This window comes from Eleginops maclovinus, chromosome 4 (assembly GCF_036324505.1).
Source record: "Eleginops maclovinus isolate JMC-PN-2008 ecotype Puerto Natales chromosome 4, JC_Emac_rtc_rv5, whole genome shotgun sequence".
NCBI lineage: Eukaryota > Metazoa > Chordata > Actinopteri > Perciformes > Eleginopidae > Eleginops > Eleginops maclovinus.
In genome coordinates, this window is record NC_086352.1 from 35,783,213 (window position 1) to 35,810,934 (window position 27,722).

At 43.4% G+C, this 27,722-nt stretch overlaps 1 protein-coding gene across 1 annotated transcript; it reads right to left on the reverse strand.

Annotated features, from left to right (window-relative positions):
- Window positions 1–267: 267 nt before the first annotated feature.
- On the reverse strand, window positions 268–27,717 carry chsy1 (chondroitin sulfate synthase 1). The gene is made up of 3 exons (XM_063881483.1): window positions 26,987–27,717; window positions 24,679–25,174; window positions 268–2,948 (listed from the first exon to the last, which is right to left on the reverse strand). Exons 1-3 carry the CDS (start codon window positions 27,295–27,297, stop codon window positions 1,362–1,364), a joined length of 2,394 nt encoding a protein of 797 aa, XP_063737553.1. The 5' UTR covers window positions 27,298–27,717; the 3' UTR covers window positions 268–1,361.
- Window positions 27,718–27,722: the final 5 nt, after the last annotated feature.

Here is a 27,722-nt window from a genome sequence, read left to right on the forward strand (position 1 = left end):
CCAACCTCACTGCCTCACACTGTCTTTAGCTGTGTACCGAGTGAATTTCATTGTTGATCATGTGATACATTATTATTATTATTATTATTATTATTGGCACTGTCTCTGTAGTGTTTTCTGTGAGAGCCAGTTCTGTAATAAGTATTTCCATGGACTTCACAAATGTGACCGCCTGGCACCGCAGCCCGGGGGTCCTTCAGACGGTGCTCCTTTAAGCTAAGGTAACAGGCAGGTGTAACACACTGAGCACAATAACACCAGAGTAGCACTTGTTAATACTTTTCCCCCATTTTATTTCTTTTTAAATAGAAAACCATGCCCAGGTGGACAGAGTTGAAAACACAAAGAATACAAAAATGTCCAAGAAAATAAAAAAACATAAACAATACAGAATTCACCCTGTAACAACAGTCTTAAAAATCAGCCATTCATGTTCACATGAGCACTACACTGACAGGCACAGAACACACACACACACACACACACACACACACACACTTACAAAGTAGAGACATGATGTGGGACACAGCTGCGTTAAAGGCCAGGCCGGTACACCCCCCACCCCACCCCCCACAAAGCCTGTCACTTATTATTATCATTATTACTACATTACCATTGATAACAATAATACCATAAATAATATTAATAATAATATACAGTCAGTTTCATGTTAGTGCCTACAGAACACACACACACACACGCACACACACCTAAAGCAGACTGTGCAAAACTCTTTGGTGATAATGAGTGTAACAAAAGGAAAATGGAAGTCCCACGGCTGAGAGTGTCGTACAATCTTTCTAAAATACATATTCCAACAGTCAGAGAGTAGAGATGGAGCCGGCAAATGCAATAAATTAGACAGCAAAGGATAAATTGCAGATATAAAATCCAGCAGTTGGGTTCATGGAAAATAAAATAAAGACAACACAATTCAAACAGGTCCAGGAGAAACAGTAACAGTGTTGTGTTTATTACCAAACCCATAAAAGCAAATAGAAAGAAAAGGTGGCCCTTCTGAATGATTGAGATAGCTGTGATCTGTCTGCAATTAAATATCTCGTAAACATTCACAATCAAGAGTGGACCGCTGCTCTGCCCCCGTGTGTTTCACTGAGGTACACACTGAGAACACGGACACACGTGTAACAGGCTCACACAATGTTCCTTCCATCATCACTTACAACATGTACTTCCATACTAGAACCCAGACTGTCTCTGTGGATTGATCATCATGGTGGTTTTCATATATTTTCAAAATATATCCATGTGAACTATCAGGTCAGTAAAAAAATAAATTAGGTAAAGAAAAGCCCACGCAGTGAGAGAGAGAGCATGTTGTGGACAGACGGCAGGTGTCCTCAGGCTGTCCTCGCTGAGCCGTTATTGCTCCTCCTGAAGCCGTGCTCGTTCTTCTCCAGCCACAGCTCGGCCAGCTGCTGGGTGGAGCCGTGCGACGAGGCTTTGGAGCCAAGGCACATCTTATATTGCTTTGCCTCCAGGTTAGGGTCACATATGACAGGGTGGTGGACGTGCACTATCCCCGTGTCTGTGCTTCGGAACAACATCATCCCAGACTGGACAAATTTATTAAAAAGGTCCACGTCCTCCAACCCCCAGCCCTGTATAGACGTGTCAAAGCCTCCAGCTCGGACCAAGTCTCCTTTGTAAACACAGACAATCCCAAAGCCGTAGTTCCTCCACAGACCTGTCTTGGAGGTAAAGACGTAGTGGTTGTTGCTGGGGACTTTCCCAGCGTAAACCACTTTGGGGTCGTACTGGCTGAAGATGATGGGGAAGTACGTTTGCTTTCCTGGGGCGGTGTTTGTCCGACAGCGCTTGAGGAAGTCACTGGTGAAGAGAAGATCCACGTCACAGTAGAAGAGCAGGGAATCGTTGGAGAAGTGCAGAGAGCCCACTTCCAGAGCCAAAGCCCTGGAGAAGGAGCCAGTGACGGGCTTTATCTCCATCTCGGCCCGGGGGTACTTCATGTGATACTCCCTCATCAGCTCCACCTGCTTCACCTGCTCCGTGTTGTTGTCGGTGCTGAACAGCAGGATGAGCAGCTTCACGTTCTGGTTGGGGATCAGACAGACTCGTTCATAGTTGGCCATGAATCGCACAAAGATGTCGTAGCGTCCCGACAGAGGCACTAAGATGTTGACCTTCTTCTCTTTAGGTTCCTTCTGGTCCTGGCCAGAGGTGGCCAACTTGAAGGGCACCAGCATTTTCAGGGAGTTGGACAGAAATGAGAGGGAGTCTGAATCTTTGTTGATGTGGCTGGCCAGAGCTCTGGCGTCCATCTCCCCTTCCTCTCTGAACTGGATCTGACTGAAGGTCTGCTGCAGGTAGGCGTGCCTCCTCACAGGCACAGTCATGGTCTTTCCTTTGTGCTTCTTGTACAGCAGCAACAGATCCAGCACATACTCGGCCCCGTATAACGGATTCACTCGCCGGTAGCCATACTGGATTTCTTTGAAGTCAATGACCCGCCCCCGTGTCTTTGCATTGGCGTTGATCATCTCCATCACTTGCATGATGATGTCATCCAGGGCTTGCCTCTGCGAAGAATCCATCCCTCTGCGGGGGGGCTGCCCATCAGATGATGAGAACAGGTACTTCCCCGTCAGGAACTCCCACTCCAGGACTTCCTCCCTCTGCCGTGGGTGGAAGCGCATAAATGAAGGTGGCATGCCCAGCTGGAGGTCTTCTCGGCTGGGCTCATTGGCTCCGTAGCGGCCCATCTGAACAATCTCTCGGTGAAGCTGGATGGTGCGGTGGCGCAGTTCTGCAATCTTCCGGCTCAGCATGTAGCTGTGAAGGCGATACTGGTAAGGAGGGTTTTTGTTGGGGTGGAGAGTGATAGCTCGATGGATCTTGCTGTTGTGGAGTTCTCGTATGTAACCCTTCTTATTTGGTTCATAGTTCTCATAAAACAGCTGCTGCATCTGTGGAAACAGGAAATGGATAGTGTTATTTACACCGAGGCCAAGTTCAGTGTTCACTGTTGGAAACAGCTCACTGCGTTGGATTTTAGCCACTAAAGTTCACCATCCTGTGAGAAGCTTCTCTCCAGATGAAATGAAAAAGTTGACAGTCCTAGTAAAATGACAAACAGCTGTCACCTGTTAACGTTATTCCATGAACAAGTTGATGGCAGGCCAAAAAACTGTTCCAGTTTCTAATAACATATAAAGTTGCTTCCTAGATCTGAACCCGGATCAGGCTGATCAGGAACATGTTGTTGAAAGTGGTATGTACAGTATCAATATAATAAACCAGAGGACTATTGAGAACATGAAATCATAATTTGATATAAACATAAATGAGATGATGAATGCGATCAGGGCACCTGACACATGTTGGATTGCCATCTGAGTAAAAAAAGTTGTCCATGTCTGAAAGGGTGGTCCTACCCCACGCCTTTGTCTGCTTCTCTTTCATTCTAGTTTCTCTCTGCACAGTATTTTTCCAGTTGTTTTCTCAGACTGTCTCAAGCTGACCAGTGGTCAGCAGCTGACATCAGATTTCAGGATGTTTATGGATCTCCCCTGTGGCTCGAGCATCATTAGCACCCTTCATAATTACATGACCCCCACTTCTGGGGTCAGATCAGGACTCCTTAGTGCGATTTCTTCACAGTCATCACCTCCCAACATCCCTGCCCCAACTAGAATGATCCTTTTACCGAGGCAAAAGGAAGTCAAAGGGGTGTGTTTCATTCATCTCTGCCAGCTGATCAGAAGCTACTCGTTTCAGCCCCATGAACACCTCAGATCAGAGCCACCAGGAGAGGCACGTACGTGTCGTTGAATCTTTAGACACTAGGTTTGAACGTTCGATCAAACATTAAAAAAGATCCAATATTTTCTAATATTGTCTATTGGAAATAAAATATACAGTTAACAGGCCTCAGACGGTACAGCTGACGTCCAATGAACTGGGGTTTGGTCCTCAGAGGAAAGACCCGGGTTCAAATACGACCCTGGACCATGTGCTGCGTGTCATCCCCTCTGTCTCCCTCTTTCATATCTTTCACTCAAATACAGGCACTAGATGACCAAAACATTCTTTAAAAAAATATATATATACAATCCATAAGTTCAATGAACTGTTGAGGGAATTTGCACAGTATTCCATATCTTAAGTAACAGTGTGAACTAGAGACGTCATATAAAAACCCCAAGCTGCACCACAATCTCACGACACATTACACTGCTGACCACATGGAAACACATGGCCTGTACTGAAGGGTAATACCCTCTGCTCCATATGAACACCAACAAATGGACATCAGCTGGGGAGTATTTTCAGTTTCTCTTTATTGTTCCACTACTCCTGAACAATAGGCTGTACAACATGAACACAACAGCCAAATCAATGCAGGATCATCAGGCTTCAGGACTGCAGGGGGCCTGAACCCATGAGAAGGCTCTGTGCTCCGGCTCCAGATAGAAACAATGGAGTCTCCTGGAACATTTCACAATACGGATTATGTGCTGTCAGTTTGGTTAATACTACGATACCTATGAATGTCAGTTACTGTTGCTATGGTGAATGAATCAGAGCTATGTTAAATACGGAGTTGCCCATCATGCAATTGGGAAAAAACTGCAGAAATTGTCTGTGTTGTAACATGTCTCGTCATTTTCTGCCAGTATCATAAAAAAAGTTTCATACAGACAGGAATACGTAAGGTAGCTTTAATTAGCTGGGGTGCGGTGGAATTGTCAGTATATATTAGATGGTTCCTAATCGAGTGGAATGACCCTGAAGTCCCGTGGCAGCCATGATAAGAGCTGTTTGATTCTCTAGGTGATATAAAAAGAGCCCTGAGACTTCCTTTATAACCTCCATTAGCTTAGGAAACACTGGACCTTCCTTTAGAAAGGAAAGGAGAAAATGCTCTCCCACAATGCCTTGCGGGAGCAACATTTACTAAACAACATTCGTCCGTTCACAGAAACACCCGATCGTGACGGAGAAATGCGTTTCATGAAAGTTAAGGTGCTAATGAGGCAATTAAAACTTATGCCCTAACTTGCCAAAGTGCTTTGTTTTGAACGTTCAGCACTATATTAATCAAAAGGAGAAATATGAACGTTACGTTACTTTTAGTGATCTAATAAAGTCAACATTTCTCAGTGTTTACTGCGCTGTGTGGGGTTTGTTAAACTCCTAAAACATGTTTTATTGGTGATATACAGTGATAGGTTAAGGCATAACACGTTTATAATAAATATATTGGGGGGGTGACAAGCATAAGTTTCAGTCTCTTTTCCTAAGTCCTTTTGAATTCTCTTATCCCTATTCCTTAACACTGTGGCGTTACAAACAGAGGTCAAGGAATAGTGGATAGGAATAGATGATAGGAGCTGATTTTTGGACCATTCCAACCCTGGTCTGTGTATTGAACGTCACAGGTAAGGGGGCCTGTGCCTGCTGACAAACAGAACCGATTGGCGACATTGGCGTTGTCAGAGCAACCAGGAGCAGTGCATGAACTACCTACACAAAGAACTCATGTGCATGCTCGCTCTGTTGGCCAGCTACATACACAGAGCACAGAGAACAAGGGATGGTGACACGAAAACAGAGAGACTGACTCCTCCCTGTGACCATTACTTTCATTGTATCTTTCTCCTGTGAAACCCCGAGACCGTACGTAAGTGCAGCAGTACTATGGTGGAGCCTTAACACTTTGTGACTTTTCTATCTGCAAACAGAAAAAAATGGTCAGGAGCCAGCAGTGATCAAAAAACACTTACAGTTAACTCGGTGTTAAAGAGGCCCAACTCTCCCCTCTCCTGTAGAGGGTCCTGAACGTTTCTGATGCTTCTGTCACACAGCAAAGTACCTTCATGCTAGCAGTCTTCCAACAGTATATCTGGCAGAGTGTATATCTGGCAGAGTGTGTGTGTGTGTGTGTGTTTCTGACGAAGGTCCGCCTGTTTGATCTGCAGGACAATGGGCAGCGTCTGCCTCTGAGCGGCCCATGCAAATCTAATTGGAGACGGCATCATTGTACTGTAATTGGCTTTTTTGTAAGCCACAGTGTTCTGTCTAAACTAATTTCTCCACTCAGGGGATAGCTTCTCACATGAAAGACAGCTCCACAATAGCTTGATGTGTTGATGTGTGTGATGGAAGGTTGTTTGATCCATCAACACCAGATGACCTCCTCAATATTAGCCATCTAAGCTGGTGCCTGCTGGTCAGTCCACAGAGAACTGTCAACCTGAAATGTGTTAACAGCCTTTAACCTTGATGTTTTTTTAACTGTTCATGTACATGTCCGTTGCAAATTAAAAGCCCAATAGTGTTTTAGGGGACAGAGTCCCTTTGCTTCCAAGGTTTTATTTAGAGACATTTGCATAGCCCTGACTTTACATCCTGTACTTCAAGTGTAAATGCCTTCTTTTGGCATGCATACTTCACGAAAAAGTACAATTTGGAGGGGACATGACACAGGATAACAACCTTTTAGATCAATATAATAGAAAAGCAGGGCTCAAAAGTAATGTATCTTGGAGCATTTGAAATAGCAGGAACATTGTTTAACCAAGGTAGTTTATTTAGCTGACTTTTATTTGTTTGTTGTGATCACATCCTTTGCCATTATTTTTGAAACTTGATAGACAAACATAGCGATGGAAGAGGAGAGGAGAGCTCAGGGAAAGATACAGAGGAGAAGAATGCGAGGTAAGGGAAGAGGAAAGAGAGCTAAAAAATGACCAACAATAGAAAGCCTGTGATGGAAGAGTTCAAGCGTTTGATGAACCATACCCAGAGGGTAACTTTCAGGTTTTAAAACTATTTTACTTATCTCTATAAAGTAAAAATATCTCTACACACAAAACTGAAGATGATCATTAGTTTAAGAATGTTAAGAATGGGAAACGTGGAATACGTTCTGATACTCTGTCTACAGACTAAAATAATTTGATTTACAATTTGTTTTTTATTTGCAACTTCTCTTTAAAAAACTGTTTGTGTGGCTCCAGCACAAAACAATTACAGACTTTATTTCATGTCTGTTTGTGTTTCAATTATAAAACGCATTTTTACTTTCTATATAAAACTTTTCCAGTAACATTCTGCCATTCACCAACAATAAATACCGCGGGTTTGGGTTGCACAATTCACTGGGACCTTAGGCACATCCTGGTAATGACAGGACTAACAGAAGGAGAGCTGGATGTTAAAGGTCCCCTATTATACAAAATGTACTTTTTGATGTCTTTTATACGTAAATGTGTCCCCGGTGTGTAAGGAGACTCACAAAGTGTCAGAAAATACAGCCCTCTCTCTTTTCCTCCTTACCCACATCTGTAAAAACGGGGGTATAAACGAGCCGATCCAGATTTGCTGTCCTTATGACGTAATAAGGAAAATGTGGGCTGGCTTTAAATTGAATCCCTGGCAACATCCCACCCAGGTTACACTTCCCAACCTATCGTCCACAATATGCAGTTGGCAAGCTGAACCCCCCTCCCGAGCTGTGTGTGTGTGTTGCATTCAGCAGGATGTCTGCAGGAAGGACTTAGAGTTGTTGTTTATATAATACATATAATGTCACTTTTCTAGTGATAAACACTGAAGAAAGAACAAGCTGTGTGCTGTATCAGAAACAATGCGCGTTCTGGAAGTAATATGGTCTGTGTTTACATTAGCAAGCATCGCTAACATTCAGAGCTAACGCTGTGCTGGAGAGACTATGTGTAATATAAAGGTCTTGTCCTTGAGGTAAACCGAGAGAGAGAAACGTTTGAGCTCCAGACTGTTTCAGAGATAATGCTGGATGTGGTTTGGAACATAAATATGGCGTTTAATCACCGCGAGTTTCTCCCGGTAGAAAACTCTCTTCAGAGGAGAGATCATGACGCTCCAAAGGGGCGTGGCCAGCAGCAGCTAGTTCATTTAAAGCTAGTCACAGAATCAGCGCTTCAGGAAGCAGTCTACAAAGCAGTCTGCTGTGTGCAAATAGATATCTAGCCTTATTTCGTGGAATTGATGATAAAATGATAACTCCCTACTCTAAACTAAGTTGAAAAAGAGAAGAAGGAGCCCTTACTGGTCCAGCAGAGGGGACATTTACATTCTGTATTTGTATTCTGACCCATCCTAGTGTTAGGAGCAGTGGGCTGCCATATGTATGGCGCCCGGGGAGCAGGGTAGGGGAACGGTGCCTTGCTCAGGGACACCTAGATAGCACTTATTCTCTCGGGGACTTGAACCGGTGACGACCTTCCAGTTCCCAAGCCAAGTCGCTACCCACCACCAACCGAAAGTAAATATAACAGTATTAACATATTTAGCACATTAAAATGAACACAAATCAATGTGCGCTCACAATCACATCTCCATAGTGAAGGAGCAGCAGGTGAGGAAGCAGCTGCATTGTTGTAGCAGAAGAATGCCCACAGGGACACAGAACAAGCACACACATGTCAGTACATTGCAACAACCAGTGTCTGACTGAAATATCGAGCATTATGCAATCTTCCTGAGCTGCTCCAATCACCCTTCCATTTTCTACATGCCTTTCATGTTCTTGATGCTGCTGCTGCTGGGGCCTACTGCTCTAAAATAAAATAGCACAGAGTAAAATCATATTAGGAAGCACAACTCTTAAAACGAGAACATTTGTCATATGAAGCCAATATATATAATGTGTCAGTTGTATGGATTTGTTCTATTCTGCATCCTTGTTTCAGTTAGCTCCATTCTTCATGATTTCACACATTCCCTTGTTAACAGAGCAGCTGGAGAAATCTGACCAAGAAACACTAATTCCCCTACTCTTACCATGATCACATGACGTTAGCTACGCACCAACTTAGAGAGCTGTGAGACAAAGTTCACACAACTTCCACAGACAATCTGAAGACCCAAAAGGGTCCTTTGGAGATACGATGACCAAAAGCTCTGATGAAACGAACCTCATCTCTTCATCCACTGTCTGAAGCCTCTTACAGTGTCTGACCATTTCTAAAACTTAAATAATGAATTAAATAATAAGTTATATAAAAAAGTTACTTTGTGAGAAGTAATGTGAAATAAATAATAATAAGATTTGTATTTTTACATAACCTTGTCTGCGTCAGCTTATGACGGTGCTTTTTGGTACTACTATAGGTTAGGTTCATACTGTTAATATTTTTGAAATAAAGGAATTGTATAGAAACACTGCTGTTTGAAAAAGGTGTGGTATTAGCCGCATACAAAGGATAGGACAACCAATTGAGCGAACCACTTGGGTTTTTGTGAAGGGAGCACAGCGAAGCTCGTTCAGAGGTTACGGTTAACGGTGGCTTCTGACGCACATCATATTGCTTCAAATCTCCCTCACACGCTACAGAGTAGGAGGCACACACACTTTCTTCTAGGATGACAGCTTGCTATAAGTATAAGGTCCGCAGCACTAACAGCACAGTGAGGGTTACTGCATGCTGCACAGTCATATTCACAAAATATATAAAAAGAGCTGTGTAAAGCTGCACTATACAGGGGAACGAACCAAGAGAAGAAGACAACTCGACCACAATGACAATACAAAAGCAGAAATAGAAAGTTATTTACTTCTGTCTAGATTAGCCGCACTCAAAGGAACACACACCTAACTCAGTCATTTCGGTTCCAGCTCTGTGCTGGTGCTAGTATGGTTCGCAGTTAGTTCAACATGCAAACTCATTTGGTTTCGCACCGCCCAGAGCCCAAGTGGTGCCACGTAATGTCGTCATTTATAATTCAGCTGAATTACTCAGCAACGGTGCTGTGGTCATGTTGCTTTTATTCTTACAAAGCCAGACTTGCTACTATAATTCGTCAACATTTGCTAGATTTATTCACTTCTCGTCCACTGTCTGCTGGCAAGATATAGTTCACTGTCTGATCATTCAAGATCATCCCTACCACTACCAGATGAGACTATGATCATGCCGTCATCTCGCAGGAGAGGTCAGGATCATCCTGGACGCCATCAGGAGACACCAAGATATTCTTCTCCACTACCAGGATCGGATCACCCTGTGCTGGCATTCTTGTCCACTGTCCACAGTTCAGCTTCCTTTGCCCTCGGGAAGGTTTTGGACAAAGACTTAATTCATCAGCCATCAAATGCAATAACTGGTTGATTCAACCTCACAGATGCCATATGAATACATGAAATACAATTCAATTCAAAGTGTGAGCCCACAGCTGCTGAAACCCTGTGGTTACTGTGGTTACTCCCCTCTGGAATACTTACTGCAGAGACTGTGTGATATGAATGAGGCTTATTTTGCACTTCCATGCTGAAGGCAGGCTGCGCACAACTGCAGTCTTTCTACCTGGTTGCTCAGAGACAGGCAGACCATGGGCGACTCCACAGCATCCTGCTTTCTAACATCAAGGCAAAAGCCAAAATTAAAACCTTCCAGAAAAGCCAAAGGAAAAACTAGTCTATTGGTCTATTTTTTTGTTGTTGAAGATAATTATAACTGTGTGGTTGGCAGCAGCATACTTGTGGAGTCATGGTGGTCTATTGAGCTACCATTTAGAGCGTGCCGCCCAAGGAAACTGAAGGAACAACAGGAACTGGGACGTGGGTGTAGGAAAGTTCAGAGACAAGTTTTTCTACACACACACTCAACATCTGAAAGTGAATATGTATATTCAAGCCTATAATCTGCACCTCAGTCCCTGCCCTAAACAACCATCCCATCCAAAACACAGATCTCCCTTTGAAGCAGAGTGCCTCACTCTGCCATGTTTGAGCTCTTATCACAGTGTGTGTGAACGAGGTAAGGAAAGACATGGAACAGCAGTGTGTGTCTGTGTGGCGGACAGAGAAATACATTTTCAAGATCAGGATACCTAGAGTTGTTCTTGTTGGGGTTCTGATATTGGCTGAGTATCAACATCATGATCTTAGGTAAGGGGCCTTATTCTTAGGGGGTTTCACTGTTCCACTTCTACGCACCACAGGAGATGTGTGCTCAGCACCAAGAGGCAAACAAACTGAAAGATATATAAAAACGAACAACAACTGAGAACATTTTAGACTTTTAACCATATTCCAAGGAATCAAGTCTGTCAACACTGCTTTCTAGAATATAATTCCACACTGTCACATTTAATGTAGGACTAAAACATTAAAGCACGGCAACTTATAATGTTTCAATAACGCTATGGACATGTGACCCATTTACCACTGAGGTCAAGCTGAGTGACATGTGTTTCTCCAGAGGCATTCCTATGCCCTGAGGTCCAAACAACCCCCTACATCTCCTGCGTCCACCTGCAAATGTGTTCACAGCGAGGGGGTGCATGCTCCTTTTGGAGCTCAAATATGCACAGAATGATCAGTCCTTTCTCCAAGCCCTGTGGCGTGTCCAGGGGGCTGGCGGGAGCAGGGCACTAATTGGAACCCTATACCTGTTTGATCACTACGACAGCATGGCTGTCCCACCCCCAGGTAACGGGAGCAACATCTGGCTAGGAATAATGGCTGGACTTCAAGCTATTACCATGCTGATGGTAATGGCTTGAAGTCCAGATGTCACCACTGACACTGCAGCAGGCCTTGGTGAGCCCCCAGCTATTTTTTTTAAGTGTAGGAGGTTTTGTTATTTTCTAGAAACACACTGTTTCATGTCACATGGCAAAATACTTCCATCAGCGGGCGGGGCAAGCACATTAAACACCTTTACATCTCAAGCAGCGTAGATCATCCAGTGAATATCATCTGAGCCTCAGGGCCTGCAGGTTGTTCAGCTCAAACCTGACTCATCTATTCCACCCCACAAAAAACTCCAGCTGACAGACACACACACACACACACACACACACACACACACACACACACACACACACACACACACACACACACACACACACACACACACACACACACACACACACACACACACACACACACACACACACACACACACACACACACACACACACACACACACACACACACACACACACACACACACACACACACACACACACACACACACACACACACACACACACACACACACACACACACACACACACACACACACACACACACACACACACACACACACACACACACACACACACACACACACACACACACACACACACACACACACACACACACACACACACACACACACACACACACACACACACACACACACACACACACACACACACAAAAAACCCTTTATTGTTCTCAGAGCCGCAGTAACAGCAGCCCCGTGTATCTGCTCAACATGTCCTCTGCTATCTGTACACTTCCTACTGGGTGACGGAGCAGAGGCCAATGACTAGAAACAAGCTAGCCTTTCAATATGTAGTGTGAATATTCGCAGTACATACCCCATATGTTAACATTTAAACAACCAGCGAATATGGAGAACTTCATTCAAGTGTGTGTGTGTGTGTATTTTTTTATACAATCCAATTTAATGGATATAGCTTGATGCTCGCTCGCACCTGTAGTCCCTGGGCACAATCCCAGTAGAGAGTAAGACATAATGCAAGACAAATGAGGCACAATACAACTTTACACAAAATAGAACGCTTAATTGTTATTAAAAAAATGAATGTCTTCTGTACCTGTCCCAAATATAATAGCTACACAGTAATAAAAACTCAATTGTAAATGCTTATGTAACATGCCAAAAAAAGTTAACAATTAATGATTAACAGAGAGAAATATACAGTGCATTTCCATCAGGTAGGAATAAAAAGAACCTGATTCATTTTCTCAGATATATAGCAACACACACTTCCTGGCCTCAACATCAGAACCTTCAGCACATTATAAAACATATACCAGTCGACCATCCATAGGTAACAGGTTAGTGTGATCTGGAGATTTGTTTATAGGGCATAACGGAAGTTCAGGGTAGGGGTGGGCATTCGATTACATTTTCTTAAATCGTCGGGAGAATTAACGATACATTTTTGATTAATCCTTAATATTTGTATATTAAAATTCATTATTTATTTAACTTTTATATATTAAAAATGCAATGGAAATACAAAAGTACAGCGTGTTGTTCCTCGATGAGATCTTTATTACAAGAAGAACAACTCTTGTGGCAGTTAAACTGGACGTTCAATGGTTAAACTTGAAGATAAGCGATGCGGTGCTCTAAAGCAGCGGAGCCTGCAGCTGCGAGCCGGCGTTCTTAAACACAATTGACCCTCGTTTGTTCTAAAATAATAATAAAAAAACAAACCTAAAATAATCATGTCAAACAATAACTTAACCAAAAACATAACAATACTTAGGTCTGACAGGTTTTGTCACAATGTAACTCAAAACTATCCAAAAGGCAGGGAGTCGAGAAAGAGGGTGAGAGAAAGATTAGGCTACTTAACAAAGCCTCATAAAAAATAACTAGTAACTCACATACACTTCAGCACCAGTCTACTGATTTTTGTTGATAAGCATGTTAACATGCTCTGGGGTCAGACACGACCGCAGCCTGGTGACCATCAGTCCAGCCACCGAAAACACCCGCTCTGAGGGGACTGACGTCGCCGTGATGCACAGGTACCTCCGCGCTAACTTGGCCAGCCTGGGGAACCTTATTCCATTCACTTTCCACCAGTCTGTAGGGTTGCAATCCAGGGATGGGGAAGCCTCCCTCAGAAAGTTCTGAAGTTCTGCTTCGATGCCAGACTCGCATTGAGTGGTATGGTGCTACCCAAGGAGTTCTGTCATAGCAGAGACCTGGGACTAGGAGGCCGTGTTTGCGCTCCCCTCGTCCGTGTCAGACAACGCAGCCTCGTCTCCCCCAGCCATTGGGATAGCCGCCCTACTGGCCTCCACTGCTCTCCCAGTTCAACCAGTTTCACATTAGCAGCCATTTTCTGTGTTGGTGTGAGAAAGCCCAGGTGCTTGTGACGGGGGTCCCGCATTGATGAGATCATGGGGGCGGATGACACAAACTCGTCAGACTGAACCTGTAAATGATGGGGGAAATCAATAAGAAAAAATGCTATATCTAAATAGGCAACACAATGCAGATAAGAGGCAAGTATGCATGTAATAAGGCCTAATCCAATTGGCTATTTATTATGGAAATCATTTAAACTAAGATAAAAAGTTTAGCTTACATTCATTCGCTTGATGAGGGAGGACCACACTTTTGCTTTGAATTCGATGAGTCTGGGCCCGTCTTCTTCACTGGGCATGAGGTGGATATTGATGAGGCCAAAGGTGACAGGATAAGTGTTCGAAATGGAGACATGGTGGCACATTTAAGTACAGGCTGAGCGTCCTCCATCAGCTGCCAGTACTCATCCTTCAACTCCAGGATCCTGGCATCTTGAAGCTTGGTCACGGTTCGGTCCGACAACACAGCAACAACAGCACACCGCTGCCCACCAGCTGATCAAACATCTCGCACACGGAGCTACATCGTGTTTTACGCGACTGGATAAGAGTTGCGAGGCCCATTTGCTCCTGTTTCTTTTGCAGCGCTTTGGTTGCTGCAGTGCTGTGATTAAAGTGGCTAACAAGTTTACTAGCCGCTGATATTACCCAATGTAGATACAGTGCAAATCCGTCATTTATGGCCAACTGGAGGGTGTGTGCAAAGCAGGAAACGGAAGTCCAGTGTGGACGGCGAGTCCTGCTCTGCCCAGGGATCCATCGCTGCGTCTCTACTTATGCTGGCAGCATAAGGTTTTATTTGAAGTCTGAGCCCAGGTAGCCCAGTCCAACACACCATTCCCCATGGATTGATAGATGTGGTCTTGAAACAAATGTTTTAACAATGGCAGTTCATTTAATTTCATTCAGTGTATTTCTTTGCTCCTACCCTCACCTCGTGCTGAATGGAAGATCACGTGCTGTTGGAGTTCCCAAATGTATGACTTGGCTAATAGATCGCACCACAAACAAGCATTTGTCTATAAAGACGTGACTTGACTCAGTCTTGCCCCAAAGACTGACGCAAATAGATCCTCACACACTGAGCGGCCCTGAGAAGGATATGAAATGGATCTTAATAACCTTGATTTAATAATAAACACATTTACAGTATAACATGGCTATTTCCATACCATCAACCTCAGAGGTGACCCACAACATGTATGGCCTACAAGTGACCAAACAGATCTAACTTAAAGGATCAGACCTTAAAAGTGTAAGACTGAGGCAACAGGAAGACAAAACGTCCCATAAACTTTGGGGTGGCAGTGGCTCAGTCTGTTGGGACTTGGCCTGGGAACCAAAGGGCCATAAATTCACTTCCCGATCGCGTCAATCACTTTTTCATCCCAGTTTAGCTTTAATCACGCCTACTTCAGCATTATGCGAGCTCCAACGCCACAGAACATCACTGCTTGCGAAACATGAATCTGACAAAGAAGACCTTTCTTTTCACCGCTGCATCATATATCATTATTAAAAGTAGATTAAATATGAATATTCTCAATATGACTGACAACCACAATTATTCAGCTATGAGGTAATGTTAATTCATCTTTTGATATTAATTCATCATTGTTACAAGAGGAATACATTAGCAAACATCTGTAGCTACAGCTCTGGGAAAAATTAAGAGACCCCTGCAGCATTATCAGTAACTCCGGCTATACTATTTATGGGTAGCCTATGTCTGAGTTAAATTTAAACTAATTTTATTGTATTCTATAAACTACTGACAACATTTCTCTGTGTTGGAATTCAACAGACACTGGAATGGCTGCCATACATGTAGTAAACATCAACACCACAATAAACAAGGATAAAGTAGCAATGAGGTTCTATTACATATTCTGCTTTACCATCAGCAGTCCTTCTGCCACTGTTACCACTGTTACCACTAATACTGTTACACTTCCATGCTATCACAACCAATCCTGTGTCAAGGCCTCATAGCACCCTCTGTTCTAAGGCAACAGACAAACAATTCATGGAAAGCCGGGACAAAGAGGATTCTGGGACAAGCTCAAGTGTCCTCGTCAGAAACTGAATCTGATTACTACACACCTGATTCTACCAGAAAGGCAGAGCAGAGAGGAGTGCGAGGTGAAAGTGTGCACAAGTTGGAGAGGGAAGAGAGATGTAGATCATTTGAGGAATTGCGTCCAACTCACTGCGTTACTATTTTTGTTTTCCTTGAGAAATGAACTTTTTTATTTTAAATTTAAACTTAAAATGAGCCGTGCTTAAGTGTTGCCGACCTCCTAAGCTTTACATCAGTTATTGTTTATTACCCACACATCCCCCTTTTTGGAATGTCAGCTAAATGCAAGAAGAATGATGGTTAAACACTGGGGAGGGGTTTAAACGTATCGTGAAGCGCTCCGTTGTGAGGGACTGCATGTTACAGAAAATGACCCAGATCATTCCATATTCACCGTCATGCCGTTTCATACGTCCTACTGTCTGTAGTGATGCTCTTCTGAAGGCACAATAGTACGGTTGTCGGAAAATATCAATCAATTATTGCCATGTGTTGGTTTAATTAAACCGTATGTGTTATCAAGTCAATTATGGGTTGGCACCAAAAGCTGTATTTTGATACTGGATATATCACTGTTCAGATTTCCTAAACGATCAGTTGATGAATTTTTCTTGAATTAGATTTTTACTAAGCCTTGCTAAAAATAACACGTTATGCTAACCCCTGAATGATGATAGCCATAGTGCCAGATTCTTGCCGAGACATAGCCTGACGCAATTCTGGCGGTTAAGATGAGTGTGACAAAGATCACACTCTAATATTCGTTGGACCGCCTTTAGCTTTGATTACGGCACGCATTCACTGTGGTATCATTTCTACAAGCTTCTGCAATGTCACAACATTTATTTCTGTCTTCCATTAATTTTTCGCCAAGATCGTATTGATGACGGGAGATTCGGACCATTGCACAAAGTCTTCTCCAGCACATCCCAAAGATTCTCAATCGGGTTCAGGTCTAGACCAATCCATGTGTGAAAATTATGTCTCATGCTCCCTGAACCACTCTTTCACAATCTGAGCCCGATGGATCCTGGTCATCCATTGATGGAATAACCTGGTCATTCAGTATATTCAGGTAGTCAGCTGACCTCATTCTTTGGGCATATAATGTTGCTGAACCTAGACCATCCAACTGCAGCAACCCAAGATCAAAGCACTGCCCCCTACGGACGTGTGATCTTTTCTTTGGCTGGGATAACTGTGTGCATCTGACATATGAATGTTTTGTGATCCAAGTTATTCATCAACTAAAACCCAACAAAAACGCTTGTAAATGCTGTTAATGTTTCCCATTTGCTTCTTTTCTGAGAGGAATTCATTTTATAATGGAGGTTTTTAACTGTATAAGAACTGGAACGCAGAACTCTAAGTTGTGGTAATGCATGACTCACGCATGTCAGTTAACTCATAAAATGATAGTAATAAAATAATATATTTAGTGTGTATATAGCCGTTGCTTGTGCTAAAAACTACCAGTCAATGAATGGATTAGTTTATTTTAAATGAAGACAACACTTGTGTACCTTCCCGGCCCCGGATAAGCAGCGTGGCTCAGACTCTTCTTCTTCATGGGAACACAGCGCTGCTCTTCTCACTCACTAGAAGGAGTAACACGGCCTTAGACAGTTGAAGATGTCCTCTTACAGTAATTGACATCACTGAATGTGATACTGATTGATTGGTGAGAAAATACTACAGAAAATATATTGACGGCCTGTCTGTGGACAATGGTCTTCCTGTCCCTCGGCCCTGATCCATCCCTCCACTGAGGCATCCTCACCTCATTCCTCCAGCAGCAACCTGAGCTCCAACCTGCTGCAGCTCAGACAAAGAGGCTTTCTAATCCCACAGCCACAGCAGCCAGGAGTCCCTTCTCTCACGCTGCCTTCTCAAACCCTGGATCCTGCTTTGGGTTTTTTGTCCCTGACAGAGGGAAAACTGTGTTCATGAGCAGGTCCATAAGGCTTGCTACTCTTAACCAGTGTTGCCACAGTTACATTGAAAAAGTAATCTGATTACTGATTACTCCTTTACAATGTAACTTAGTTACTTTAGTGATTACTTGATTTTAAAAGTAACTAAGTGAAATTACAAGTTACTTTATGCCGTGCTGCGACTCCAAATGTTTCTTCACATTTGACGTAGTATTTTTGAAGCTAGATAGCACTTTGTCTCCAGCACAGAGAGAACAACATCTTTAGCTGACAAACGCAAAATAGTGACTGTATTTCCAGCTAGAAAACGCGCATCTCTCTGCTCCCTCCATTGTTGTTAACGTTTGTGTCGCTGCGTGGTCTTACACGCGAGTTGTGTTCATGCTGAAAACGTGACTTAATTGTTGCGTAAATGTCACTCCCCGAGACGCAAAAATATATGTTTTTACTAAGGAAACTAACAAAAATAGTAACACACAGTGACTTGGATAAGTAACTTTAATGTGATTACTGGTTTGGAAATAGTAACGCGTTAGACTAGTCGTTACTGAAAAAAGTACACACACACACACACACACACACACACACACACACACACACACACACACACACACACACACACACACACACACACACACACACACACACACACACACACACACACACACACACACACACACACACACACACACACACACACACACACACACACACACACACACACACACACACACACACACACACACACACACACACACACACACACACACACACACACACACACACACACACACACACACACACACACACACACACACACACACACACACACACACACACACACACACACACACACACACACACACACACACACACACACACACACTAAGACTATTGGAAACTAATCTCCTCTAATAGGATGCTAGAGGCTTAACAACACCACTGTGACTGACTGTGATGGTGTCATGATGGATGGAACATGGTGGACAGACCATCCTCAGATCCAGTTGGGTATTCATATATTGATACATGGACCAGTCAATAGTAGTTACTGGAGCGCCGTTGGACTAAATATAATTCGGACTAAATCCAGAGTCAAGTCTATACAGCCATTCAGTCTGACTCAGCGTCTGTCAAAATGCATCCCTGTCATTGGTTAAATTAGTTGGCATTCTGGGAATCTGCACACGTCACTCACATCCCTCACCTACAAGTGATGATGTCCAAACAGTGAAAAAATAACAAGATGATGGCTTAAGCGCAAAAAGGTTTTGGTCGGAAAAAAAGACTAGATATATGGACACACTTTATTCTATGAAAGGAAAACACACTGCACTGTTACTGCGGGAGAAGGAGAGACGCCATGTGGCTACAAAGTTGTTGGGCCCGAATACCTCCAGCCTGAAGAGACACTTGAAGGCGCACCATCCTGCTATTATACCACGGTACGTTAACTACCTGTAAACTGTAACGATACATGATAAGTCGCAGTGCTAACTAAGCATATCAATCAAAGCACCGCACAGCCAAAAGCACCATCGCAGTATATACAGTAAAACATCTGCAAAACTGTTACTCTAAACATTGGCAGCCCATTTTTAAAATCGGTGCATCCCTAACTATAATTGAAAGGTTTCCTATTATGCTATATTTGAACAATATATTGTAGGGCCATATCTCTACAAAACATGTCTGTGAAGTGTTTTTACCTGTAAACTGTAACAATACATGATAAATCGTAATGCTAACTAAGCATATCATTTCGCTAACGTTAAGTCAATATTACTGGGCAGTTGGCAACTAGTGGCACATTTGCTAGCTAGCCATGTTGGCTTAGCCTTTCTTGCAAAAAAGTGTTCAGTTTTGCGGTAGCAAAGGAATGAGCCTCCTGGCTTCCAGGCTAATGTTGGCTGGGCTCGCATTGCAGTAACTATTTAGTCACACTGTGTTTTTTAAGATAACACAGCAATTTATCTGGAAGATATTTGTATATGGTTTCTTATCTCTAAGGCCAGGTGGACATATATAATAGGCTAGTTGTATTGTGTTATAACATAATTCAAATCTTCAAAATCTAAACTTGATATTATTGGTATACTATATTTTAATGATAATATTATGATATTAGTATATAGAGATAGTATGCACCTTAGCAGATCAGCAAGGACAGCCCAGCAGCATCGCATCAATGTGAGAGTCTAGAGATATCCAACTAAACTAAGGAAAGGAATCCAGATATTACACAAAGTGTTGAGAGTGAAATGTTGCTTTGCGATTTTCAACACTTGATACTTTCACCTTGATTCTAATTTCAGATACCTATATTTGCCTAACTGAATAAGTTTAAAGAGAGAAAACATTTTGACTAAAATTTAAGGATTTTTCATCGACTTAAACTGGACTAAAACGTTTTGAATTGTCGTCGACTAAAACTATGAAGGATCAAAAGGACTAAAATATGACAAATTAATAACCATTTTCGTCTAAAGACTAAGACTAAGACTAAATCTAAAATAGAAGCCAAAATGAACACTGCTTTGTGAGTCTCCTTACACACCGGGGACACATTTATGTATGAAAGATGCAAAAAAAGCGCATTTTGTATAATAGGGGACCTTAAATGTAATATAATAGGGCATTCAACATTAACACGTTAATGCTTGTGATCAATCTGGAAACCTTAATGCGTTGAAAAATATGTATAAATATATTTGTATGTAGATCTAGATTTATTGTATATAGATGGGCTTTAAGAAGCATTTACTATAATTCATATTTTGGAATGAATTCATGGACTGTTGGTGCTTAGTATCTTTCACTGCTGTTTTTGTGTGTTTATTCTCAACAGCTCTTCCTACAGTCAGGGCTTTAATGTCAGAGCTGAATGAGAGAGGGAAAAAAGAAAGTAGATAATCAGAGGGTGGAGCAGTCTAGAAGCGTGACTCAGGCCTGGACTGGCACAGCTTAGAGGGCCAAGCAGACAGGAGAGGCTTCTGAATACAGGAGAGGAAGAAAGTGAAACTGGAAGAGAACAAAGGTCTAAAAGGAGTCTCTTCTGGGTTCCTGCTACAGGTTGCATTAAATATGACAATTCATAGACAGGAAACACGGAGACAGAGCTGACTTTAGTCATGAAAGATGAAGTAAAAGCAGGCTATGTGAACAGATAATACAAAGGTACCATTCAGACTTATAACGCTGTGAGTCTTATCAGATATTACTTCATACGCATTCTTTCAGTTCTCTCTCAGTATAAAAATGCAAACTGTGGCTGTGAAGCTGGAGGAGGGGAAGCGGAGAACATGTCAGCATTCTGCTTCAACAGTCCTTCAGAGTTGCTAAGCATACAATTAGAGAGAAAAAGAAGGAGGCGGTGTAAAAAAAGGAAAGCAGGAGCATGAGTTGGCAGTGGGATGGACGTGGAGGAGGAGTCTGGCCCTCTCTCTCTGCAGGGACACACTGAACCTCAGCTGGGACAGGGGCCTGCACCATGGCTTTTCAAGAGGCAGACAAGAGCAACATTTACTCATTTTATTTAGTGTTTCACCTTTTCTGTGAGGATTGCTAGAATGAGTTTAAAGAATGGCATACTTTCTGAACAAAGTTGTTAATGGAGTCATGATGTTATTCTGCCTGGGAGGCACTGCACAGAGACCTGCATGGAGACTGTGGATGGGGTGAGGTAGAATATTGACTTGAACTTGCTGTGCCAATAAAGCTCTAGGTAATTTGGCAACCATGTACTACCATAAGTACTTTTAGTTAAACACTGCAACCACTGACGGCTTACAGGCTGTCCCTCGATGTCCTGGTCCAAAAAAGCCAAGCTACTGTTGTGTATATATATTATTTTATATATATAGTTTTATTTATGTATTAGAAATGGACCTGGAGCAGGACCCTAGCATGCAGTAGAAATACAGGATAAGACTACAGCTTTCGCTCCAGCTCAGGAGTACCTTTTTTCTCAATTGGACAAATTAGGCAATGGAAACAGAGCAGCATTTGACCCAAAGACGCTTCCCTTCATACACAGTAAAGCGGCTCCGCACTGACGTTGCCAAATGGAGAGTGGTTGTGCCGACTAGGCGACAGGGATACCCTCTGCATCGTGAACAACTCAAAATTGTGCCCAAGCATTTTGCTCAAACTTTTTCTTTTTAAACTTTGAACTTGCCTGACCTTTGATGCGTAACGAACCAGACGAAAGCTGAATGAAGCCCTCTCTGCGTCCAGCCTCGCAGTGAGCAAATCATGTGTATGCAGCCTAAAAACTGCATGATTACACGTCTGTGCATCAGTTATTTATTCAAATGCAAACATGTCAAGGGGATGGCCACAAGGATAAATAATAATAATAACTTTCATTTATATAGCGCCTTTCAGGGGACCCAAGTCGCTTTGCATGCGTTACAATAAACAGAAAGAACAGTCAGACAAACAGTCAGACAAACAGTCAGACAAACAAAAACAACAAATAAACTAGGGGCCAAAGGCTTTAGTAAATAGGTGGGACTTGAGGGCCCCTTCAAAAGGCTTCAAGAGTGGCTGATAACTGCAGGGAGAGAGTTCCAGAGTTCAGGAGCTGCTACACTGACAGCTCTGTCCCCAAATAAAGGTCTCCTAGGTGTATAACGTGCTTTTATCTGGACCTCTCCAGGTCTGCCGGGGAGTCTGCTGTTACTGTCTGTAGCTCCCAACAGGTCCACAGGTTTGGCCTTCGAGATATCTGTGATGAGAGCCACGGCCAGCCCTCAGCCTGTGTGTGCTTGTATGCATGCTGTACCACTGTAGCCCACAATGCCACTTTATGTTCAGTATGAAGCCCAGCTTTCACTATGTACAACTGACATTAAGGTAAGAAGGAATAAATTGGAAGCCAGTTAATCCTGAATGAGAGGCAGCACAGAGGGAGGGCCACTCAGCAGAGGTGAGGATTAGGAGGTGGACTCAGCTCTCAGCGGTGCAGCCTTGTGATTCCCATTAGCTGTGTTGGAGCTTGTTTGTGAGCTGGCAAGCAGGGTGGGGGAGGGAATGGTCTCAGTGCTCCTGAGTACAGCAGACTGCTGCTCACCTCGTACAGTCAGCAGGCTTTAATACTCAGGAAGGGCTGGGCTCTTTCATTTGGTTTCTGATCAGAGATTATAAGTCATTTATGAGGTCAGGTTAAGATGTAACTGTAGTAGAATTGGAACAGTGATTGCATGATGGAATGTATGTATCAAAAGCAAGTCATCAAGTCTTTACTGATGAATGAATTTTGAGGGGGCTCCAGAGGGTGCTGTAGTTTATAGAAGGAACATGTCTGAAAAAAAGTGGTTACAATGTAGCACAGGGGAAGGAGCCAGGGCCATGCAAAGGAAAGCAGATTATACGCAGAATGATATGAGCAAATTATGACGCAAAGTGCCCCTTAATGAGGATAGTCCAGCCGTAGTAGAGGAAGACTTTAACCGGTTGCAGCGGTCGCTACTAGACTTATAAAGTCTCCCAGAAGGCCGCCATCCTTCAGAACGGTGATTCCTGCTGTAGCCACACACAGCCTGCTCTTGTAGCTCGTGCTAGTTCAGCACTTTTGGCCTTCCATTTCTTTTGGCTGCTGGATGGTGAGTGTAAACAAGGTGGAGCCTCGCCTATTTTAGACACGATGCAGAGCCAGCACTGAGGGGGAGCACAGAGCGCCCCCTCAGTGCATTATTCCATTTAACTCAGTGAGACAAGGGACATAAAGATATCTAAACTACAGCCTCTGATCACAGAGTAATTGCTCATAAGCAAGTCAACAGACTAACAGATTTAACTTTCAGTGACACACCTTCAACAAGAAGGTGTGTCATCTGAAGAGTCAGAACTACAGCAAAACACAATGTTAGTGTGTTCATCTTCACACGTCACACTCGTATCGACAGACAGGTTTAGACATAAAATGTGTGTTATATACACTGTATATGATCATCGAAATATTTCATTAACTGCTATTACAAGGAAAAGAGAGACAGAGAGAGTGTGTGTGTGTGGGGGGGGGGGGGGGTTAGAAAGAGCCTGTTGAGACATGGCTCATGAGTGTGGGCGGTTACTTCCTGTGTCTTGGTCTAGATTCTCTAGAATGAGCTCGTATGACTGATGATGTAAACATGAAAAACATGAAAAAAATGATGATGCATTTCAGAACTATTGGATTTCCTGTTCAAAAGAGTGATCTTAAATGTAAGGGCTGCTTTGTTTCAAAAAAACATAAGGAGGGAGTACGCTGACACATGTATAGGTGATCTGGAAAGATAGGATTAGAAAGCAGCAGAGCAAACAGAGAGCTACATTCTGCCTCCTGCTGAGTCATCATGTTGCTCTGTGGAGTAGACCGCTGCAAACATCTGTACGGAACTTCATTCGACCACAGAGAGGGTCAAACAGCTGTTTACTATTATCATTTAAACAACAGTGGTTCTTCAGTACTGAGACTCTGTAAAGCATTGGTTTATGACATGCTAGCTTCTTCAAAGACTATTTTACACGGCCCATGGCTCTCTGGGGAATAATGCAACGGAGAAGAAGTGGGGCAAAAGGTTCCTGCAACAGCTTTGGAAAATAAAGAGAGCACAGGGGCCCAGCAGCCTTTATAAGGGGGTCCGCCTGCCTGCCTCTGAGGGCCTCGCACCCAAACCATGCTGCAAGAGGGTCCTCCGGAACAATCTATGGTATCAGAGCCAGGGCGGGCACTCAGGCACACACAGACACAGACACACAGACACACAGACACACACACACACACACCTTACCTCATAGGACCAGACGCACTGGACCCCAGCAAACCTCCGGACACAGCGGCCGACCTCCACGTCTTCATGGGTGGTGTACATCTCCTGTAGACATTCTCGAATGTGGGGCACCATCCTCTTGAGGACCTCGCGGCTCATGATGACCCCCGGCCCCCCCATGCAGAAGTTCTCTCCAGGCTCCAGAGCTAGTTTACCCAGCTCATCCCGGGCCCCCATGCCTGTTTGGCCCAGAAAGAGGGCCTCGCTGCTGTTGAGGCTGCGCAGGAAGCCCTCCAGCTTCTCACTCTTGATATAAACGTCGTCATCGGCCCTCATGAACCACTCGTACTTGTCCAAGTAATGGTCATGCATGTATTTCAGCATCATGAAGGACTTTTTCTGCGGTGGGTAAGAGTCATCTACATTCTTCAGAGCCACTATGGGAATAGGTATAGAGGTGTCGGAACCCTCGCTGGAGAAGAACTCCACACGTCCTGGGATTGTCTGCGCCCACGTCCTATGAACACACAGTCAAGAAAAGGGAAATGGTGAATAGTTTAACAGCTCATGTTACCTCTCTCTCGTAAATATCTATACATGTTTTCATATAGATCCCTTAGTGTTTGTTCTACATGCTAGATTTATTCTCTAGCGTCTCCTCCGTTAATTTGGAATTTGTTGTCTTAGTACCTACAGATGCATTTACCTGTACCTGAGCAAAGTAGACTGTCTGAACAGTAATAACAGGAGAGCAGAAGCAGGAATGGTGGGGTTTACCCTGGGTACAGGTGTGTGTGCGCTAATGAACATTCATCTTGATGTTCAACATGAGCAGCTAATAAAACACAACCTGCATTTCTGGGTCTTTCTGGGGGAGGTCAAAGTTGCCAAACAAAACTTCTCTGACAGGTTTGTTGTTCTGTTATGAGGCCTTCACTATAAAACACTCTCCTGCACCAAGGTCCTGTAGGAAGAAGAATGTTCAGGCCTTAATTTAAAGTGTTCATATTGATATATGTAAATCATTTACATTACTTCACACAGGAAGGAATATTGCTCATGGAGTATAGATTATGAGTATTTGCTCATCTAAGTGCTACTTATTTCCAGGAGAAGAGCAGCTTACTTCAGAACTTGAACATCATTGCAGAAGTGAACAGTCCTGAGCTTCTGTCGGGGGTGTGATGACACAGGTCTCTACAGCACATTAACAGGCACATATATCTATGCCAGCCCTGTAAACAACCTCTGTGTGTCTATCAGAGGCAGTCTGTGTTGGACTTAAAGACTGATATAACGTTATGATCCATGGAACGGAATACAGCTCAAAAACGTGCCACTGGGAGCTTTGTGTTGGAAAGTGCCACATTAAATGCTAAAAATGTGTCTATTCACTTATTTCTCATTTGTCAGTGATGTTAAGAGATCCTTTTAAGGGCTAAATTAGTATTTGATTTACTGAAAGAACAACGAATCACGGGGCTCTTCTAGTAATGCCAGCCTATCAGTAAAAAACAGATCCCACAGCACCTGATAAGGGTTTTGTGTGTTCTTGTGAATTCCTTAAAAGGGGTTTTAAATAGAGTGTACTGGGGGCCCCTGTCAGTGAGAACACACTCGTTTGGTCGTGATAGGGCCATGCAGCTCATTGAAAGTGATTTATTTGTACTGGTACTGTACTTAAGTACAAGTTTGAGCGACTTAAATAGTTTACTTTTACTCCTCTATATTTATTCAATACTTTCAGTACAAATTTATTTGGATTAATGATGGGAAATATGATCAACCCTTAAATCAAACTTTAGTTCACCTGGAGTAAATTCAGCAGCTACCCTGCAGTATACAAAGCCATTAAAACTAGCTGCACCTTTACCAGCTCTGAGAACACTTTAATGATCAATCATTATAAAACATATCAGAGATATTATTCTGAAATGGACCAATCAAACAATGACTACTTTTACTGTCGCTACTTTAAGTAGCTACATTTAGATGAGAATACTTTCTACTTTTACTGGAGGAAAATTTTGAATGCAGGACTTTTACTGTGACAGAGTATTCCTGCACTCTGGTACTTCTACTCAAGTACAAGACCTGAGTACTTCTACTTTACTCAAGTAAAAGATCTGAGTACTTCTACTTTAACTCAAGTACAAGATCTGAGTACTTCTACTTTAACTCAAGTACAAGATCTGAGTACTTCTACTTTTACTCAAGTACAATATCTGAGTACTTCTTCCACCTCTGTTATTGGTCCATGTTCCTAAAGTCGAACTTCCAGAGAAGGCAGCACTACAGGTATACAGAGCACCGGCAGCTCCACACTTACCGATGCGCCGCCACGGCCCGGCTGTTCAGGTACTTCTGGGCGGTCATCACACCGACGAATAGGAAATGATTGGACCCGGAGCCAGACTTCTCGGTTGCGGGTAAACTGTTATCTTGCGGTGACCATAGTACTCCGTCGTTTTCCTTCCTGTGACCCCCGTTCAGTCCACAGCCTGCAGGGTTTGCCTTCCGTTTCTGTCCGGCTTTCTTCAGCTCGGTCGCCTTCGGTAAGATGAGTCTGGAAGCCAGCGTGAACCCCACCACCAGCCCCAGCAGAACACTAAACCAGGCTCTTCGGCTTCGACCTGCCATTCCCTAAAGCTTTCCCAGCGACCTGTGCCCTGTGTAGCTGTCCGAACAGCACCGTGTCTGTAAAGCAAATCACCCAACTCAGTTTAAAAATAAGGTAAGGTAAAACAGAAGAGGCAGGTCCCAGGCTCACAGACTCTCTATCATGGCAGAAAAGCCCCTTTCTTCCAGCTGCCTACGTAGCATCACAGCAGTCTCCTTGAAGTCGCCACCTGAACCGTTCTGTGCCGAGGCTCTCCGCTCAGCCAGCTTTCCGTCCGTCCGTTACTACCGACCAAAGGCAACCCGCAACACCTCACTGACCGACACAAGCAGTGTCTTTTCTCTTTGCCCTGTATAGCGGCCCCATGCTCGCCACCGGAAGAATGTCGGACAGTCGAGATCGCTGATGGCGAAGGGTTTAACAGCTGTTTGAGCCTACGAGCTTC